Raw genomic sequence first — 20,225 nt, 5'->3', positions numbered from 1 at the left:
CCTATAGATAGATTTTTTTTTTCCCCACTTCCTCTATGGACCACCACTGTGCAATACCAATTCTATGTCCAATAACCCAACTGTATATACACAACACTATTTATTACATATTACTTTTTTTTTAAAAAACCGGCTTGTATATTTGTACATTGTATATATATATATATATATATAAATATATATATATATATATATAAATATATATATATATATAAAATATATATATATATATATAAATATATATATATATATAAATATATATATATATGTATATACATATATATATATGTATATATATATATATATATATATATATATATATACATATATATATATATATATATATATGTATATATATATATATATATATCTTTTTCCCTCTGTTAATACTGTCCCCCCCCCAGCATGTTTGCACTGAGTAGGAGATGCTCTGTATCTCATTGTGCAACTGTATAGTGACAATAAAGGCATTCTATTCTATTCTTCACTTATAATAACTGTGGATCTCCTCATTTATCGTGCATAAAATCAACACCTCAAACACAAATATGTCATACAGTATTTGAAATAGGGTTTCAAGATTTATTTAGATTTATTTTTACTAAAGAACACAGACACATGACTCACAAGACAATCAGATTTAGAGCAAAAAAAATAAAATAATAACTGAATCTAACAAACCATGCTTCTTCATTAGCTCTAGTTTCCTAACATACTCAACATACTGAGATATTTGTGTTTTTATAGATTTATAGCTACACAGCGGTATGTAGTTAGGCACATGCATCATTTGTACCCTCTGCAACAACAAAGAAGAATACTACTACAGCTAAATTTGGATATTTCCGCCATGAGGAGGTAAAAAGACTTCATATTCAACATGCATTGAACATGTGTAAAAGACACTGTTTTTACATATGTTTAAACTGTTTGCTCCCATCAAGTTGCTGTGTTGACTTAGTGCAGTCCTATGGGGATTTTGATTGCAATGACAAAAACGCATAGGCAGGAGATTTCTCATCAGAGGCGGAGACTGATCGTCTTCTGAAATACAAAAGATATTTTCATTTTATAATGTATATAATTTTATATACATTTTAGAATGTTTATAATGTCTCATGTTTGGATGATTTTTTGACATTAAAGCCCAGTACCTTGTCTGTTCCACGTCCTCGATAGTCTCCGGTAGACGCACATTGTTCGTCTCAGGGAGCAAAGAAGCTGACAGTCCGGCGCCTAAAGCCACCAGGGAAAAAACAAAACTTGGCAGATTCACCCACACGTCTTCAAGGAGCATGATCAAGGGGGATACAGCAACACCTACACGGGCCATAAAGGAACAGTATCCCAATCCATTTTGCCTGAATTACAAAAAGAAGAAAAAATACAACAAATGTTGTGCTCTGATTATCAGGCAGCAAAATAAAAGACAATGTGCATTTTACTGACCTCATTACTGTGGGATAAAGCTCCGTTGTGTACAGAAAAACTATTGTAAAAGAGCCCTCTGAAAACATCTTGCCCAAAGCTCCCACAGCTGTCCGAAGATTCCCCATATCTGAAAAGAAAACGCAGAAATTTCACCTTGTGTTCTAGTTAAGACTTTTCACTGAATTTATTAGAAGATTAAATACTAGAAATGTATAAAGACATTTAATCTTGCAGTTGTTTAAAGCTGCAGCTGATACTGTTGCTGTGAACTGAAAGCAGACCTATTAGGATTTTCCTTACTTTTAATGGCAGATGCTCAAATTTAACAGCTCATACAGATAATGGGGTCATCACATATTCAACTAATTATAATGAGCTAAAAGTTCAACCTTCAGACTAAACACTGAACATCTTAGATGTTTTGTTTCTAATTTACTATGTCAGAGACGGGGGTAATTACTAATTCAACAATCTACACGGTGGGCCATTTATATGGATACACCGTAATAACATGGGAATGGTTGGTGATATTAAAGTCCTGTTTGTGGCACATTAGTATATGTGAGGGGGCAAACTCCTCAAGATGGGTGGTGTCATGCCCTGGAGGACGGGGCAGTGGCCCCCCACACCCTCTAGCCGATCATTACATGAAGGAACCTTTTAAAAAAAAAAACAAGCGCGTCCATGCTCACAGGTGTACACACGGGTGATCACACACACAAACTACACCCTTTTTGGCTCCTACCTCAAAGCACACTGTGCGCTGTCGATCTTACGTGCTGCACAATAATGTTTAATATTTAGTATTTACTGTCATATTCCCATAGATCATTGTGATGATGTTTATTACTCTCGTTTTCTTCTGCTTGCTTTCTTCTTTCTTTCTCAACAGGTGATCCAGGTGATCGATATATGTATTTTTTGTCTGCTTATTCTGTTGGTTTTTGGTTTTTTGCCCCTTTTCCCCGTCCCTCTTCCCCGCTGTTTTTCTTTCCCTCTTTCTTTCTCCCCTTTCCTTCCCCCAGTCAAGTCTGTCCCGTATTCAGCAAGTGAAAATAAAATAAACAATAAAAGGTGAATCAAATGGACCATTACGGCAAGGCTGGGATGGTCAATTTGGTAAAGTAAATCCGTTGGGCATCTTTCTTCGCCTTTAGACAATAATTCTGATGGCAAAAGAACCAAACGGGACAGGTTAAAAAAAAAAGAAAAAAAGAAAAAAAAGATGGGTGGTGACCATGGTGGCCATTTAGAAGTCGGCCATCTTGGATACAACTTTTGTTTTTTCAATAGGAAGAGGGCCATGTGACACATCAAACTTATTGGTAATGTCACAAGAAAAACAATGGTGTGCTTGGTTTCAACGTAACTTTATTCTTTCATGAGTTATTTACAAGTTTCTCTTTGTTCACAGCCATTGACATGTCGAAGAGGTTAACACGTGAGGAGCGGATCGAAATTGTGTTGATATCTGGTGAACGCAGTAACCGGGTCATTGCAGCAGATTTCAATGCAAGTCACCCTACGAGACCACCCATCTCCCATGCTACAGTTAGCAAACTAAGTTTTGTGAAATTGGTTCAGTGTTGGATTTGCCAAAATGTGGACGCAAGAAAACTGTCACCAATGAAGAAACATCAGTGGCTGTCCTAGCTTCATTCAGCAAGAGCTCACAGCGTAGCACTCGCTGCATGTCACTGGAGAGTGGCATTAGTTGAACATCCCTTCGGCGGATATTAGCTACTCACAAATGGCACCCTTACAAACTCCAGCTACTGCAGCATCTCAACGAGGATGACCCAGATCGGCGCACAGAATTTGCAGAATGGGCAAAATAAAAATTGGAACAGGACCCTCAGTTCATGCAGAAGATTTTGTTCAGTGATGAGGCAAACTTTTATGTGAATGGTGAAGTTAACAAACAAAACCACCGCTATTGGTCTGACACTAACCCACATTGGATGGATCCCTCCAAGACTGTTGGAACAACAAAAGTGATGGTTTGGTGTGGCATATGGGGTACAACGATAGTGGGTCCATTCTTCATCAATGGAAACCTCAAGGCCACTGGATATTTGAAATTGCTACATGATGATGTGTTTCCCTCTTTATGCACTGAAGCTGGCACGTTCCCTGAGTTTTTCCAGCAAGATGGTGCACCACCACATTATGGGTGCCAGGTCCGAGCATTCCTAGATGAACAGTTTCCTGGAAAGTGGATTGGTCGTTGTGGACCAGTTGAATGGCCCCCAAGGTCTCCCGATCTGACCCCCTTAGACTTTTATCTTTGGGGTCATCTGAAGGCAATTGTCTATGGTGTGAAGATACGAGATGTGCAGCACCTGAAACTACGGAAACTGGATGCCTGTGCTGGCATTTCTCCTGCGGTGTTGCTATCAGTGTGTGAAGAGTGGGAGAAGAGGGTTGCATTGACAATCCAACACAATGGGCAGCACATTGAACACATTTTATAAGTGGTCAGAAACTTGTAAATAACTCATGAAAGAATAAAGTTACGTTGAAACCAAGCACACCATTGTTTTTCTTGTGACATTACCAATAAGTTTGATGTGTCACATGGCCCTCTTCCTATTGAAAAAACAAAAGTTGTATCCAAGATGGCCAACTTCTAAATGGCCACCATGATCACCACCCATCTTGAGGAGTTTTCCCCCTCACATATACTAATGTGCCACAAACAAGACTTTAATATCACCAACCATTCCCATGTTATTACGGTGTATCCATATAAATGGCCCACCCTGTACTGTTTAAAGAAAACTGTTTCACGGGAAGAACTACATTGAAGAGGAGCTAACATGGTTTACTTCAGACACTGGATGAACTGGACTGCACCAAGACTAGTACAAGGGATTTTGATGAACTAGCAGCTTGAATCATTTAAAACTACTCCAGAACAAAAGTGAACTATGTGTAGTCTTTGTCAGTCAAATAATCATGGCTTGGTGCATGTGTTTCTCCAGACTGGGATGTTTATATGGCTGTGTGCCTTCAGAAGTTCCTGACTTCATAACATTTGCCCTTGACAAATAATATAATACTAGAAAGTAAACTAATAAACTAAAATGAATACATCTACACATTTGAATGGATCATATACCTGCATGGATAAACACACTGCTGAATATAAGCAGCCCAGTCAAAATGAGCATCCCGGCTTGATTCCACCTTCGACCTATTTTGTCTACGGTGAAAAAGACGAATCCTTTGGCTGGAATCTCTATGACCCCATAGATGAACTGTGTGAGATAAATGTTCACACCAAATCCGCTGATATTCAAGCTGATTCCATAATAAGCGAAGGCCACTCCAAACCTGCGAGCAAGACCACACTTTTGTTATTTTAAAGTTAAACAGTTGCCCCAAAGAGCAGTAGTTTCTCATTAGCTACCTGGTATCTGACATGGATAACAGTAAACCCATTTTTATCGAAACAGTGTTAGGGTTCAGCAAACATGATGCTGAATAACCTGTTCTTGACAGTTTGTTCTAGTCAGTTAAATAATTGTTTAGACATGAGATTTGGGCCAATGTTTTCAACGCAATTTTGCTGTTGACCTTTTGAAGGTTGCCTGGATGTCCTTGTTAGACTTTCCAGCAAAAGGTGGAGGAGGTAAGGAGGGGTGGGGGTGGGGGCACAGTGCTTCTGCCACTGAGCTAACCAACTAGGCTGAGGTTTAATAACTTCAAGAGCTGAATTGCTCAAAAATGAAGACTCCAGAAATAATTTAGATGCAGTGTTGTCGTTGGAATAGATGTTCTCAATGTAGCTGTCCATCAAATGTCATGAAAAACAGCTAAATTTCCTTAATACAAAATTATGGTGGTGATATTTTTTACTTTTTCTAAATGCATCTCAGAGAAGAAGAAAGCAACATCAACATCTGGCCTTCTACAGTTCCGTTTTTGCCATCATAACGGCCAGTGATTTTAACCTTGGGGGATAATGCCACCATTTCAACCAAGTTTACTGGTTGTAGCTAAGAGACACTGCATTGTTAAGTGGGCCTAACTGGGCATAGTTTTAATTTTTGGACTGAATAAACATACTGGTGTATCCCTATCATGGATATAGACAGCTCTCTCCAAATTTTAAAGGAGGATCTTCTCAGGTTGAAGATCAAATATGCATTTCTCGGTTATTAATAATTATTCAATGAACCTCCCAATCACGGACATGGAAACCTTTGTCCACAGTTTTAACCATCAAATGAGTACTAATGAGGAAATAGTTTATACACTTACGTAATATGTTTTAAATGTTCAAGATAAATACCACACAATGCCACAAAGTAGAGCCCGCCTTCTCATTTTGGGGGTCTTCACGAGGTCCAAATAGGAATACTTTCTGTTTTCATCTTCTACAAGTATTACTGTCGACAGAACCTGTAGAGTAAAAAGGAAACTTTATTCAAAGAAAGGAGCTGTGAAGTGCACAGTTCTGTCTTGAAGTTAGCTGATTATGAAAATGTTGTACCTCAGGTTTTAAGTCAGCCATGACCTCCTCTCTGCTGTTAACTGTTGCACATTTACTCAGGTAAAAATGAGCGTCATCTGTTTTTCCATTACTCATCAGCCACCTGGCAGACTCGGGGAGCCACCTATGAGAAAGAGCGATGAGAAGGTTGAGAAGGTCTTTTAAACACTTTTAAAAAGACAGGAACTAGTTTTCCCTGCATGAAAACTGAATAATAATATTAATTTGTCTTTACCGCCAACAGAGCATAGCTGGAAACAGTGGGGAGATTACAGCAGCAGTCAGGAATCTCCAATCATTGATCAAATAGGCCACTCCAGGTAGAATAACACAACCAACACTCCAGTCCAAGCTCATTAAAACAGCCACTGTAGTCCGATGCCTGATGTCCACCCATTCAAGACCTATTTGGATGAATTTTATGTATTTTTTTATTTATTAATAATGACACTGATTGAGATTACTGATAAAAATAAGGATTTTGAGCAAAGCACACCTGTATGGGCATCATCTCAAAAAAATGTAATTGTGTCAGTGTGTTGTTTAATGTATTTTTTGTTCGATGAGAATGACAGGCAACTCACAGAGGACGAAGGAGTTTATACTTATTCCTGAGAGTCCGAGTCCAGTACAAAATCTCATTGTAGCAAACATTAGGAAATTATAGGACAAAGCGGTCGCTATCCCAAAAATGGAAGTTGCCATGTATGACAACAGAAGTGTTTTTTTCCGGCCAAACCTGTAAAACAAATTAAAAAAAAATGACAGTCAAAGAATCTACGGAACACTTAATTAAATGAAACAACTGTTAACAACTGTTAAGAACACTTTGTTTTCTCTTTATTTTTGAAGTTGAATGTTTTTTTTAACTAACTAAAATAAAAAAAAAACCAAAATCCTGTGCACTTGGAAAAATAACTAAAATAAAATAAAGGAGGGAAGTAAGCAAATAATATTTGTTTTAGTATTTGTTAATTTGGCAAAACTATTATTACATACCAATGAGGTATCGATGGACATTTTTTATTAAGACTCTAAATGTCTACCAGACTGTGAGTCAACTGCTTTCAAAAAATTGTGTCATTTTAATTGTACTACCTGTAATGGCTATCCTAAATCTTGCCTTTGGCTTGTACCATCCATATAGTAATAATGAAAAAGACTAAAACTCAACATTTTTCAACAAGGCAAACTAAACTGAAACAAAAAAAAAATCCTCTCTAGAAATGAACTGAAAATACATTGAATTAAAAACTAAATGTCAAAATGAAATAAAATAAAAATTACTGAGAAAATAAAAAAAGTTAAAATAATTCTGGTCCCATTGTCACAGATGTATCAAAAAGGCAGACCTAGCCATGCTGTCTGCCTTTTCAAACATTTGTGAATGAATGGGTCATTCAGAAGACCTCTTTGATTTTGAGTGTGACGTAATGGGATGCCACTGTTGCAACAAGTCAACCGTGAAGTGACCACACATCGCATAAGGTTCCAGAGCACCAAGTGCTGAGGGCCATAGCACATGAAAAAAGGGACACTACTGATAGAAGAACTGCAAAGCTCCAAACTTTCTCCAGCATCAACCTGGAGCTGGAACTTTACGGCTTTGCTTTTTGGGCAGTTCCTGTATGGGTAATGTTTGGGTGGGCTTAATGCCTTGTCAGTGTAGTGTACTTTTACATAACTGAAATATTTCTTATAAAGAAAAAAGTGAAATCCCTGTGACCTGAAGTATTTCAAAGAAGGTTGTTTTAAATATAAACAGTACTCTAGATAAAGGACCTCAGTAATGTTCTGCACTGTTCACCTAATAGAGGGGCTTACTCCACCCTACTTGCAAAGTACCTGTGAATGATTACTTTTGGCAATACAACTTTGTTCTTTACTATCTAGGACTCATTGTAATATTTGGCAATGCACACCCAGATCAATACAGACTTGTCACCATAGTTGTACTTGTACAAGAAAATGTTAAGCATAGTTGATTTTATTATTCAGTGTATTTGTGCTCGATTTTAAAGGTGATGACGTGGACTCACCTGTCACTAAGGAAGCCAAATATTCCTGATCCTAACATGACCCCCACAAAGAAGATGGTGGCTGTGGCTCTGTTCATTTTTTTCTTGTCACAAACCAGATCCCACTATAAAGGGAACAGAGACAAAAGGAAAACATTGGCTAATTCAGGACTGGTATTAATTTCCTGCTTTTTAAATGGAAATATTGATCCTCACCTCTGTAGCCAGAGTAGATCTGAAGATGGTGGTGTCATATATCCAACCATTCTGGCATGGCACTGTGGGTATGTAGGTTAAGTTGGAAGAGTTTGACAGCAGTTGATACTGAGGCTCTGCAAACATCCGACAGGAGCTCAAACTCCCATCCTGCTCAAAAGGAATGCTAACATTGAGCCTCTCTTCCAAAGATAAATTCCTGAAAACACCTCCATTATTCTGAGACCTGATGTCACAGTGGTGAGAGGGAATAAATGTAATAAAATTATTCAGCAGGAAGTTAAATGGTAAAGTCAGCCGTGGAATTACTAACAAGAAAATTGTTCTTAGTTGGAATCTTCCAAAGCCATTGATCTCTGCCAGCACATTGTCAAACTTCATCTTGGAAAACAAAAGAGACACAAACTAGAGAATAACCTGAAGCAAATACCTTCGGGAGCACAAAATATATTTTCATAGTGAGCCACAAGCTGCTTTTATTCCATTAAGTGTTCTTGGTTAATGGTCAGCTGATGTTCAATGTGTTAATTTGTTGTTAGGCAGTATGAAAAAAATAAACTGAACTCAGTGAACCATAGAAGTAAATAAATAATTTTCAAAGAAAGCTGTAACTTTAGTGATAAAGTACCGAGGTCCAAAGTTTAAAGAAATGTGTATTGGCTGAGTTTAATACAAGAAATTTCCAGTGGGGAAAATGTCATTCTATTTTTTCCCTTTTGGTCAATACCTGTAACATCTTTATGTCTGTTGATCTAGCTTTTAAGAAAATTTCTATTTCTTAACCAGAATTTAAAGTTAAGAAGTGAATTTGTTTGGATCAGGAGAAAAAATGATGTGAGCGGAGCACATTTCTTTGCACAATAGCTCTAAAATTAGAAACATGCTGTCTCAGAGTGACCCTGAAAAACTAGTTCGTACATTTGTTATTTCTAGACTGGACTACTGTAATTCGTTATTATCAGGATGTCCTGATAAACACTTCAGTTGATCCAAACCGAAGGAAGAGTACCGACAGGGGCTAGAAAGAGAAAGCATATTTTTGCTATATTGACTTGAGTCATTGGCTCCCTGTTAAATCCAGAATTTAATTTAAAATCCTGCTCCTCACATACTAGGTCTTGAATAATCTTGCCCCATCACATCTTAATGACCTCGTGGTACTGTTTCACCCCATTAGACTGCAGGCTTACTTGTGGTTCCTACAGTATTTAAAGGTAGAATGGAAGGCAGAGCCTTCAGTTTTCAGGCTTTTTTTCAGGTTCTTCTATGGAACTAGCTCCCAGTTTGGATTTGGGAGACAGACACTATCTCCACTTTTAACATTAGGCTTAAAACTTTCCTTTTTGCTAAAGCATATAGTTAGGGCTGGATCAGATGACCCTGGATCCTCCCTTAGTTACGGTGGAATAGGTTTAGGCTGCTGGGAGATTCCCATGATGAAGTGTTTCTTCTTCACTCACCTTTTTTCTGTGTTATATGCCACTCTGCATTTAATCATGAATTATTATTAATCTCTGCCTTCTTCCCACAGCATGCCTTATTTCCTGTCTTAATCAACTGTTTGATGTTTTTCTTTCTGTTAAAAGGGAGTTTTTCCTTCCTACTGTTGTCAAATCGCTTGCTCATCAACAGGGGGTCATATGATTATTGTTTTGTTTTTTTCTCTTTTCTTTGTATTATTGTAGGGTCTTTACCTTACAGTATAAGATGCCTTGTTGCAACTGTTGTTGTGATTTGGCACTATATAAATAACACTATATTGAATTGAATTAACAGAGAATGAAACAGAATGAAGCCAACATCCAAGGAAAAGCCTTGAAATGTCCTTCAGGAAGCCTGGAGAACTATTCCTGAAGATTATTGAAAGAAATTACAAGAGAGGATGCCTAAGAGACCTCTTAATTTAATGTGAACAGAGATATATGAAACAAAGGCTCATTAATGTTTCAGTCATTTATTGAGACATAGTTTAATTACCAAACACAGCAATGCTAATATTTGTGATTATATAATTTTTATATCCACAAATCATATTTTTCCTAAATGATATAAAGCCAAACTAGAATTTTCATTTAAAAAGCCCTCAAATCTGCATTATTTAATGCCTCGTTTTTTTTGTTTTTTTGATTAGCTCATATTTTTACAAATTGACAGATACCAGGGCTTGTATATAGGTATACATACATTCCCTAACCCTTCTCAACAAACTCACAGAACAGAAGGTCTAAAATTACATATATGCTTTTGACAAAACTTGATACAGAGCTGACATTTTGTTTGCTTCCAGCTGCTTGTAGGCCTCTTTCTTCTAGACTGATGAATTATTCAGCAACTCGATCAGTGAAAGTTGCCAAAATGACACTTGCACACATATACAGACGTGAAGTCATGTTATTAATTATAATGAGAATGACTGGTTACAATCTAAGGCCAGCTGACAATGAATAGTTTGTGATAACACAAATTACTTGTGACATACAGATAATTCTTAGGCATGTAGGCATTTGTAGCAGTGCACCTATCATGACCTAATATGCTTATGTGCAGACTTTACCCACCTGGAGAGTCTTCTTCAGTTCTGTAGATGAACTGACAAAAAGCTGTATAACATAGAAACTATAATTCTAACAAGTGTGGTTTAAAATGTAGCATCTAAGTAGAGCAGAGTTAAGGTTGCTTTGAAATGTACTTCATTCTTCTTAGAAATAAACTATGGAAATGTATGTCGTTTTTTACCTAAAGTTTTTGCAAGGTTATTGCATGTATCTAAAAAGTATGAAAAAATGATGTAACAGCACTGATATAATAAAAGGAACTGGACTAGACATGAATTAAAATGAGTATGAAATGATGCTGTGTACTAACACATAATTTTATCTCTATTCTTTGTTAGTTTGTTCACATCAACTTATGTACTGTTTGTGTATTGAGCTGGATATTGCAATACCTACATGACTTCCAAAACACACATGACCTGAAAAATGACCTAATATTAGAATATATTTAGACAACCAATAAAGCTAAACAGAAGCAAAAACAAAACAAAAATATAATAATAATAATAGAAAACTAAAAATAATACTTCTTAATTTCATCAAAGGTACTTGAAAGGATCATATAACTGGATGGATAAACATGCTGCAGAATGCAAACATCCCAGTCACCAGGAACAACCCACCTCGAGTCCATCTTCAACCTATTTTGTCAGTAAGATGGTCAAAAACTGCTGCTCCAACCATGACCCCAAAGAAGACAATGGTAGCTGTGTGTGTCTTATCACAAACCAGATCCCACTAAGAAGGAAGGATGGCCAAAAGAAGAACTTTAGCTGATTTAGGACTGGTATTCATTTCCTGCTTTTTAAATGGAAATATTGAACCTCACCTCTGTAGCCAGAGTAGATTTGAAGGTGGTGGAAACCAATAACTTGTGTGCACCTAACAGGCCAAACATTTACTTCATACTGAGGATGGTAGGATGGAAATATCCAAATTAAAAAAAAAAAAAAAGCATGCCCGTGGAAGTAAATAAACTTAATAAAGTAAAGTAAGCATCACCATCGATTCACTATCAATACCAGCCTATCTTTTCATTTGCTAATGAAATGTGTCGTATACAGTGAAACATGACAAGACTAGAAAGCATTTTGCTACGAGCTGTCTCATTACAAAAATGAAAAAACAAAAACAAAAATCAAGTGAGTAATAGTGGTGTTAACATTATGTTTATTGACACTCGTTGAGCATTTCAACGATGGTGATCTTTGAAGTTGTAACATGGTAACTTTACTATTTAAAAATCAGTTAATCAGTGTTATAATGATCCAGTCATTATAACAGTCTTTTTATTGATGACTGTGTTTTCCTTACTGAATCTCCTTCCTTGGTGACTGTCTCCTGCAATATAAATAAGACTTCAGTTAGTCATTTGACCTTACATGCAGACAACAGGACAGAATGTAATGTGTATTTTGGACTTTGATAAACAGTAAACTGCAGTTTACTGGATTATTGTTTCGTGGGGAGTTTCTGTTAATGGTTAATCCTTTAGCTTTAGTTTGGATACTGAATTACATGCTGTGATGCTTTAACACTCTCTTCTCTCTACCTTGGTTTCTCAATATCTTCGATGAACTCTGGCAGTCGGGTGTTTAATGTTTCGGGCAGAAGTGAAGCAACTAAACCAGTTCCAACTGCCACTGCACAGTAAGTGGCTGCAGGGAGGAGATGCCACAGATCTTCCAATAGTACAATGAGTGGAGAAATGGACACGCCCAGTCGTGCCAGAAATGAGGTGTAGCCTAAGCCATTTTGTCTAAAAAGATCAAACCACTGAGGTTAATGCAAACCTTTCATACGAATAATCAAAACGAGGCAGAAAAAAGTTTTTTGTGGACTAACCGTACGACCGTAGGGTAAAGCTCAGTTGTGTAAAGATACATGATAGTGAACGAGGCCTCTGACATAGATTTTCCAAGAACTGCCACAACAGTACGAACAGTCCATTTATCTAAGGAGAACAGGATAAAGAAAATTTTCAGGTGAGAGAACACATCCACCAAAGACCAATGCTGTATCTTATAATTTCTAAAGAGCGATCCTGCTTACCACCAGAAATGAACGCATTCATTCATATCAACTCTCGGTGACAGAAATAAACTGCTAGATGTACGAGAAATGTAAGAGAAATGACCTTTTGGAACAAAGATGTTGATGAAGAGACAGAGACCAGTTAATAGCATGGAACCCATCTGGCCATGCTTTCTCCCAACTTTCTCCAGGAAGTAATAGACGCCAATCTTCATGGGCATTTCAATGGATGCAAATATGAACTGTGTTAGGTATGGGTTCAGTCCAAATCCTGTGATATTCAGACTTATTCCATAGTATGTAAATGCAACACCAAACCTAGAAAAGGGGGAGAAGAAACACTTAAACTTAGGCTGATAAATAAAGGGGTAAATACAAATTTCCTCAAAAAACCCCAAACATGATTGCAACTCTCATTTAAATATCATATCACATGACAGGATTTTTCACACTATATGCTAGAACAAAATCAAAAGCTGTGTAAATTTCCCAGTGTCAAAAATGATAGCTATAAAAATAACAATTGCTTTATATCTGTGAGATAGCTCAAAGGCTTTAACATCTTTGTCCCAAATACAATTTGGCCCATTTGTCTATTTAATAATCCACCCATAACTGTCACTTAAGATAGCAAAAATACACACACAAACACACACACAGAGAAAAGTCAGTTATTTCTTTTTAAAGTGCTTTTGGTAGAAAATGCACACATATGATGAATATCCGGAAGAAATCAATTTGCCTTTTCCCAGAAAGTTGACTATCTCCTAACACCAAACCATTAAACCGAAACTTACCATAGCATTCCTGAGTTTATAGCAAGTTTTCTAATATTTGGAGTTCTGAAAAGATCTACAAAAGTGTACTTCTTAGCGCCATGTTCAGTTTCTGCAGATTCCAGTAATGTCTGTGAGAAAGCCAGGGAAACATAATGTGAATGTTCATTTACAAAGAACCCTTTTTGTCTTATTTTACAGTAAGACTGTCGGCTAATAAAAAAACAAAAGAAACAAAAACATTTTGAGATGTACCGCTGGTGTGATGGTGGACATGCACTTGGATCTGTTGTTCATCTTGGCACATTTCATTATGTAATGATGAGCAGCATCTGTCTTTCCTTTGGCTACAAGCCACCTAGCAGACTCTGGAAGCCACCTAAATCAACAAACATGGTGAGTTTAGCATCTGATCAAAATCCAATGAGATTAAGGATATCTTGCAAAGTCAGCAAATAAAACTTAAATACCTCCAAGCAATGATAGACAGAATCAGGGGGGAGGTAACTGCTAGAATCAGCTTCCTCCACTCGTTTACAAAATATGCAATGCCAACCAGGATCCAGTTCCCAATTGTCCAATCCAGGCTTATGATCACACCAGAGAAAGTCCTGTGTTCAATGCTAAACCATTCAACATCTGCAGAAACATTAGCACAGGTCAAAAAAAAAAATTGTGCAAATTCTTGAAAGAGAAACAGAATATGCCTGTAAACATGAACCAGGCTATAATGTCTCAGTCATAGGTTAGCATAGTTTTAACAATATCCTGCTTACTCAAAACAATGGAGATGATGCTTATTCCTGCGAGTGACATGCCCGTAAAAAATCTCAAGATGACAAACATTACATACGAGGTGGAGAATGCACTCAGCACTGCAAATATCAAGGATGACAGATAAGACACGAGCAGAAGAGGACGTCGCCCAAACCTGGTCATGAACAGAAAAAGCATCTTATTTTATTTTTTCTCATTGTTATTTTTTTTCTGTTATATATCTATATATCTATATATATCTATATCTATGTCTATGTCTATGTCTATCTATCTATCTATCTATCTATCTATCTATCTATCTATCTATCTATCTATCTATCTATCTATCCATATATATATATATATATAATGTCTGTTGGCATTGGTACTGGTAGAGATTGAAACAAGTCAGACCTGGAAAATAAAAAGAAAATAATAAATTTCTGGTCATTTTGTCCACTATACTAGTACATTAAAAAAAAAAAACTGGAATATTATGGAATATAATTTCATTTAAAGCAGGAAAATTTTTGAATTAAATCAACCATGTTCTATATCCATTACAGGTGATGGGAAATATTTCAGGTCTTCCTCTTTTCTTTCTTTCTTTTTTTAAAAATGTGTGATATTATAGCTTATTATCTAATGAAAATGATGAATCTAGTATCTCATATTTACTACCAACCACAAAAAAGGACTGACAAGACAGGAATGCCCAACTTTTGGCATGGACGTGATCGGCTTGTGGCATTACTGAGATGTTATTGAAGTTTAGATTACTTTGCTTTAGTGTTTTTGAATTGAGTATTTCTCAACTTCCTCTTGACAGTACCTCACAGATTATATGTGGGGTTCAGATCAATCAGTAAATTGGTTGCCCAATCAAAGTGCGTAGCAGGTGCAGTGTCTATGTCCTGCTGGAAAAAAGAAAATGGGCATCTCTATAAAACTTCTCAGTAGAAGGAAGCATGCAGTACTCTAAAATCTGCTTGCAGATGACCAAGCACCACCAGCACGAGCCAATGATACAGCGTCTCAAATCAACAGACTAAGGACTTCAAACATCTTGAAATCTGAGCTCCTCCAATTTTTCTTCAGATTCATTGATTTACAGATGAAATCTGAAAATCATTTTCTAAATGCACTTGAAACAGCCTCAGTCGACTCATTGTGAATCTCTGTACTGAAATAATTCGAGAAATGCACTGTGTTTATACTGATTTAATACTAATTTTCTCAGACTTACTGGATAAGTGATTTTCATGAGATTTAAGCCTTAATCATCAAAATTATTACATAAATGGTTTAAAATATTTCACAATGTACAGTGTAAATGAGAAGAACTAGTATTTTTAACCATTTAACCCTTACCTGTCACTGAGAAACCCAAAAACTGGGGCTCCAACCATAACACCAATAAAGAAAATGGTTGCAGTTGCCTTGTTCATACCTTTTCTGCTGCACACGAGATCCCACTGCAAATAATCGTTAAAATATTACAATATGTGATTTTACACCAGCATCTTCTGGAAAATAAATAATAATTAAATGAATGATGCCTGGGAAATTACATTTAGCTAGTTGGATTATTTTCTGTAGATAATAAACTGGATAGAAAATTATATCCTTAATGTTAGCAAAAGAAAATTTGTTCTCATAAAAAAAATCCAAATGACTGTGTAAAATGTCTCTGATCAACATAACTGATTCTCACATACCTCTGTTGCCAAAGTAGATTTGAAGGTGCTTTTGTCATACACCCATCCGTTTTGACACTGAACTGTAAGTGAGCCTTTGCTACTGTTTGAGCTTGACAGATATTCATATTGGGGCTCTGAAAACATCTGACAGGAGCTTGGAGTCCCATCCCGCTCTGCTGGAATACCAACGGCTAATTTCTGATCTAAAGTTAAATTTCCAAAGACAGCTCCATTATCCAGAGCATCGATGTTGCAGTGATGCGAAGGAACAGCTGCCATGAAATTATTCAGCAGAAAGTGACATGGCAGAGTAATTCGAGACAGGATCTGAATCAAGAATAGAGCAATTTGGAATTTTCCAAATCCATTGATTTCTGCAAGAATGTTGTCAAATTTCATTTTGCTGTGCTTCCTGTATCTCCTGGAGGACAAATGCTCTAAAAGTCAAGTGAAGTAGAGTATCACTCACTATAAAGGACACATTCACCAGCACAATGTTAATAATTAAAATGAATACCAAAAGAATGTATTAATAATGTAACTTAACTGTACCCAGTTACTCAATCAAACACTGGCTTTGCTTTGATCAGTTATAAGGCTGATATGTTTATTCAAATGCTCTAATAGTCAGGATTTATAATTGAAAATTAGCACTCATAGTAGAGAAAGCAAGAATGTGATCTAAAATTGATCTCAGTTCTCAAGAAAGCACTCTTATCCCACAATGCAGCTGCAGTGCAACATGCAAAGGAATCAGATGGTTTTGTAATGTTTTATTTTACAAATGTAAAGTTCTAAGACATCAGCTCTGGCAGGACTTAAATTTAATAACAAACACATCACACCCACAGGCAACTTAACATTTTAGCACTGTATCATGTACACAGCCCAGAGAAATATACAGTCACGCAGGATTTCTTCATGTAGCAACTGCACCAAGATAAACAGCCACAAAGATGAGATGAACTATAGGAAGACTAAACCAATCTGCTACAATCTGCACAATAAAAACTTGGATGAGAACATAACAAATAAAAGCATTTCTGAAAATTTGGCAGACAGAAGCAAGAGCTCCCTTTACAACAGAACCAACATAATTACAACATTTTTCAATACAAAACCCCCCACAAAAAACTAAACTGATTTTATCATTAACAAACCTTTTGCAGATAGATATGGTTTAATATTTGGCAAAGCTGTGCTATGGAAACATAGCACTGAGGTGGCTTCCCTTGGCACAATGACGATGTTAGTTAAAGTCATTTACAGATGTCTGCCAAGCTCAGCACGTCCTCCCACTGGACAGCGGGGTACGCCCTGGACAGGTCGCCAGTCTGTCGCAGGGCTAACGCACAGGGACAGACAACCATTCGTACATTTACACCTAGTGGTAATTTGGATTATCCAATTAACCTATCCCCACAAGCTGCATGTCTTTGGACGGTGGGAGGAAGCCAGAGTACCCAGAGAGAACCCATGCAAACACGGGGAGAACATGCAAACTCCACACAGAAAGACCCCGGCCTGATGGTGGAATTGAACTCAGGACCTTCTTGCTGTGCGGCAACAGTGCTAACCACCGTGCCACCGTGCAGTATGAACTCTTATTATATTATATGTGTTTTAGCTGCACTGTGCTGCTGTTCTGTGTCCACATTTGTATGTAGGCAGGTGTGCGTGTATGTGCAGCTGTTTCCTGTAGGCCAAGTGACAGGTACCTTCAGGCCTGGTGGGTTTGGCCCTGCAAGGGGGCTGGCCACACCTGAAGACCATTGCCACACACCTGCTGCTGATCAGGCTCGTCGGGGGAGCTATTTAAGGAAGACACGGCACGGGAGTCAGGGGAGTGCATGGGGATTGTTTGTGTGAATATTTACTGCACTGTAAATAAACGCACTGTTCACCACACAGAGTCCAGCATTTAGGTCCTCCTTTCCCCACATCCCCACGGTCTGCCAGCGCTAACCGTGACACCAAGTGACACATAAGACTTCAGTGTTTGTGTTTTAATGGAGACAAGAAACAAAGAGTATGCTGAGTAGCACAAAAATGAACCATAAGTGAGTGTGACACACTAGGAAAACATTTTTTTGTAAATTTTCCTCTACATACCACCGCAGTGGATTTTAAAAGAGGGAGAATGCAGACTTTCGGTTTTAATTCAAGGAAGTAGTTGTGTCATTGCTAAAGTTAATGCTAATGATGCGAAGAAAAAATACAATGGAGCACAAAATATGCAACATCATCATGGTCAAACGTGGTGGAGGCAATGGGTCACATGATGATGTTACTGCTGATAGAAGTAGCAAGAATATTGGTGATGTGTGCTGGGGTATACTTTCTGATCAGATTCAGCCAAATGCTGCAAAACTGCTTGGACAGTGCTTCACTGTGCAAATGGACAATCACCCAGAGCAAACTGCAAAAGCAACTTAAGAGTTTCTCAAGGCAAAGATATACTCTTCAATGACCAAGTTACTCATCTGATATCAATCGAACAGAGGATGTGTTTCAGTTATTAAATACAAAACTGTGGGCAGAAAAGCCCACAAACAACTGTAAAGAATTTTCAGTATCCAAGTATTTTTTAAAAAGTCTTATATTTAAATTTATATTACAGTAGTTTGTCCAATTTGTTTGAGCCTCCCAAAATGGGGACTGCATATAAAAATGTCTGTAACCCCTTTTCCTGCTGCCCCATTTTTTTTTTTTATTTTTTTTTAGAAAGAAGAGGCTTTCTCTTGGCAACCCTTCCAAAACATTTAACATGATAACTTCACAGGGCTACATAGTTTTGTGTTAAAACTCTTTTTTTCCCACATGACAGTATATATGGAGAAACTGTCACCATGACTGTAAAATAAACAAAAAACAAACACAAAAAAAGATACTGTGATACCAGAATTGCTTTCCAACAGAGTTTAAGACCTTAATATGTTTTTTTTTACTCCTAATAATAAACATTGTTTTCTTAAAGATTAACCGAGTGATACGTTATCCCTTTTCACTTTACTTCAGCAAACCGCACTTTCAAAACCAGACTGAATTCCATTTACGGTCATCCCCTCAAAGAGAACAGCAGTCTTACATAACCGGTTTACCATTCTGCTGAGATAAGCAAGTTTCCTCCAAATTTTTTAATTATATTAACCCTAATTAAAGGTACATTATGATGAGCAAATCACCATAAAGGTATAGGTATTTTAAAGCACTATGTAGTATATATCTGCTCGAATCTGAATATAAGAGTCTGTTACTATTATTGCAGTTAGTTTCTTTCAAGTGGTGAAGTATTTTAATTATGTAATTAATCAAAACCAAACACAGATACTAAATTCAAAGCTTGTTTCAAATGAATCTAAAAATGTTTTGAAGCTTCTCAAAGGACATGTTCATTATCAACTCACTGCCCCTGCATCAGCTGAACTGTGTAGGTGGCACATGGGGATGGGTTAGGAACACCTCTTCTTCTCCCTCTTTAAATACAGCTGCATACATGAATGACCAAGGCTACATATGAGCAGTTAGTGGGATAACACTCAGGATCATTTTGTTTTAACAGACCGGATGTGAAGATGCCTGTGCTGGATATCAAGTGCAGAGATGTTTAATGTAAGTACCTGATGTTTGGCAAATTATCTTCTTTTAGGGTCTCTTACAGATGTTTAACTCTTACTGATTCGATTTCATTCATTTCATTTTTAGCTTTGACTTTGATTAACATCTCTATTGATAACAATACAAAAAGTGTAATTTATTATCATGTCATGAAGTGTTTTACCTTTTGCTTGAATTTCTGTGCTTTTCTGCACCAGAAACTGCTCGAGAAACCTACAGTTTCCTAAATGCAGTGGCATGAGTTTAAAATATATATTTGAATTAATAAATATATATTTTCAGGTTGATTTTGATTTTTGTGGGTTCTGTGGGTTTTGTTCTGTCACAAGGCCCCTGGAATGAGCAATAAAACTTTGTGTGCAGAGACTGCTGAAAATGTGTCCACATGTTTCTTATGGTTGAGCTTACACTGTCTAATTATGTAAGAACATGGAAACATCTAATCCGCTAGAGCTCAGTCCTCATGGGGGTTGCCCTTCAGAACAAGAGTTCACTCCTTTGTCAAGGATGCTGACTCTCTGTTTCCATGGCAATAAGTCAACAGACTGAGGTTACTGCCATACTTGGAAAAAGAAACCCCTGCTGCAGCACAGTCAGATTTGCTGGTGGTAGAGTGGAACCAA

The 20,225-nt window shown here is 37.1% G+C and overlaps 2 protein-coding genes across 4 annotated transcripts; both read right to left on the bottom strand.

Annotated features, from left to right (window-relative positions):
* Window positions 1–588: 588 nt before the first annotated feature.
* On the bottom strand, window positions 589–11,808 carry LOC100700394 (solute carrier family 22 member 7). Of its 3 annotated transcripts, XM_019359952.2 has the most exons (11): window positions 8,594–8,666; window positions 8,164–8,389; window positions 7,969–8,072; window positions 6,514–6,668; window positions 6,165–6,333; window positions 5,930–6,053; window positions 5,729–5,838; window positions 4,553–4,767; window positions 1,450–1,558; window positions 1,155–1,361; window positions 589–1,044 (listed from the first exon to the last, which is right to left on the bottom strand). In XM_019359952.2, exons 2-11 carry the CDS (start codon window positions 8,287–8,289, stop codon window positions 969–971), a joined length of 1,395 nt encoding a protein of 464 aa, XP_019215497.1. In that variant the 5' UTR covers window positions 8,290–8,389; window positions 8,594–8,666; the 3' UTR covers window positions 589–968. The 3 variants fall into 3 exon arrangements, with proteins under 3 accessions (XP_019215497.1, XP_025764144.1, XP_019215496.1); XM_025908359.1 differs by lacking the exons at window positions 8,164–8,389; window positions 8,594–8,666 and adding an exon at window positions 11,548–11,808; XM_019359951.1 differs by having other exon boundaries at window positions 8,164–8,612.
* Window positions 11,809–11,874: 66 nt separating this feature from the next.
* Window positions 11,875–16,430, bottom strand: LOC100700121 (solute carrier family 22 member 7). The gene is made up of 10 exons (XM_003452294.5): window positions 16,003–16,430; window positions 15,656–15,759; window positions 14,305–14,459; window positions 13,999–14,167; window positions 13,784–13,907; window positions 13,550–13,659; window positions 12,856–13,070; window positions 12,564–12,672; window positions 12,271–12,477; window positions 11,875–12,059 (listed from the first exon to the last, which is right to left on the bottom strand). Exons 1-10 carry the CDS (start codon window positions 16,381–16,383, stop codon window positions 12,029–12,031), a joined length of 1,605 nt encoding a protein of 534 aa, XP_003452342.2. The 5' UTR covers window positions 16,384–16,430; the 3' UTR covers window positions 11,875–12,028.
* Window positions 16,431–20,225: the final 3,795 nt, after the last annotated feature.

The sequence above is a fragment of the Oreochromis niloticus genome, linkage group LG6, assembly GCF_001858045.2.
Source record: "Oreochromis niloticus isolate F11D_XX linkage group LG6, O_niloticus_UMD_NMBU, whole genome shotgun sequence".
NCBI lineage: Eukaryota > Metazoa > Chordata > Actinopteri > Cichliformes > Cichlidae > Oreochromis > Oreochromis niloticus.
Note: the sequence above shows the minus strand (reverse complement) of the source record. Positions and strands in the feature narration are given on the sequence as shown.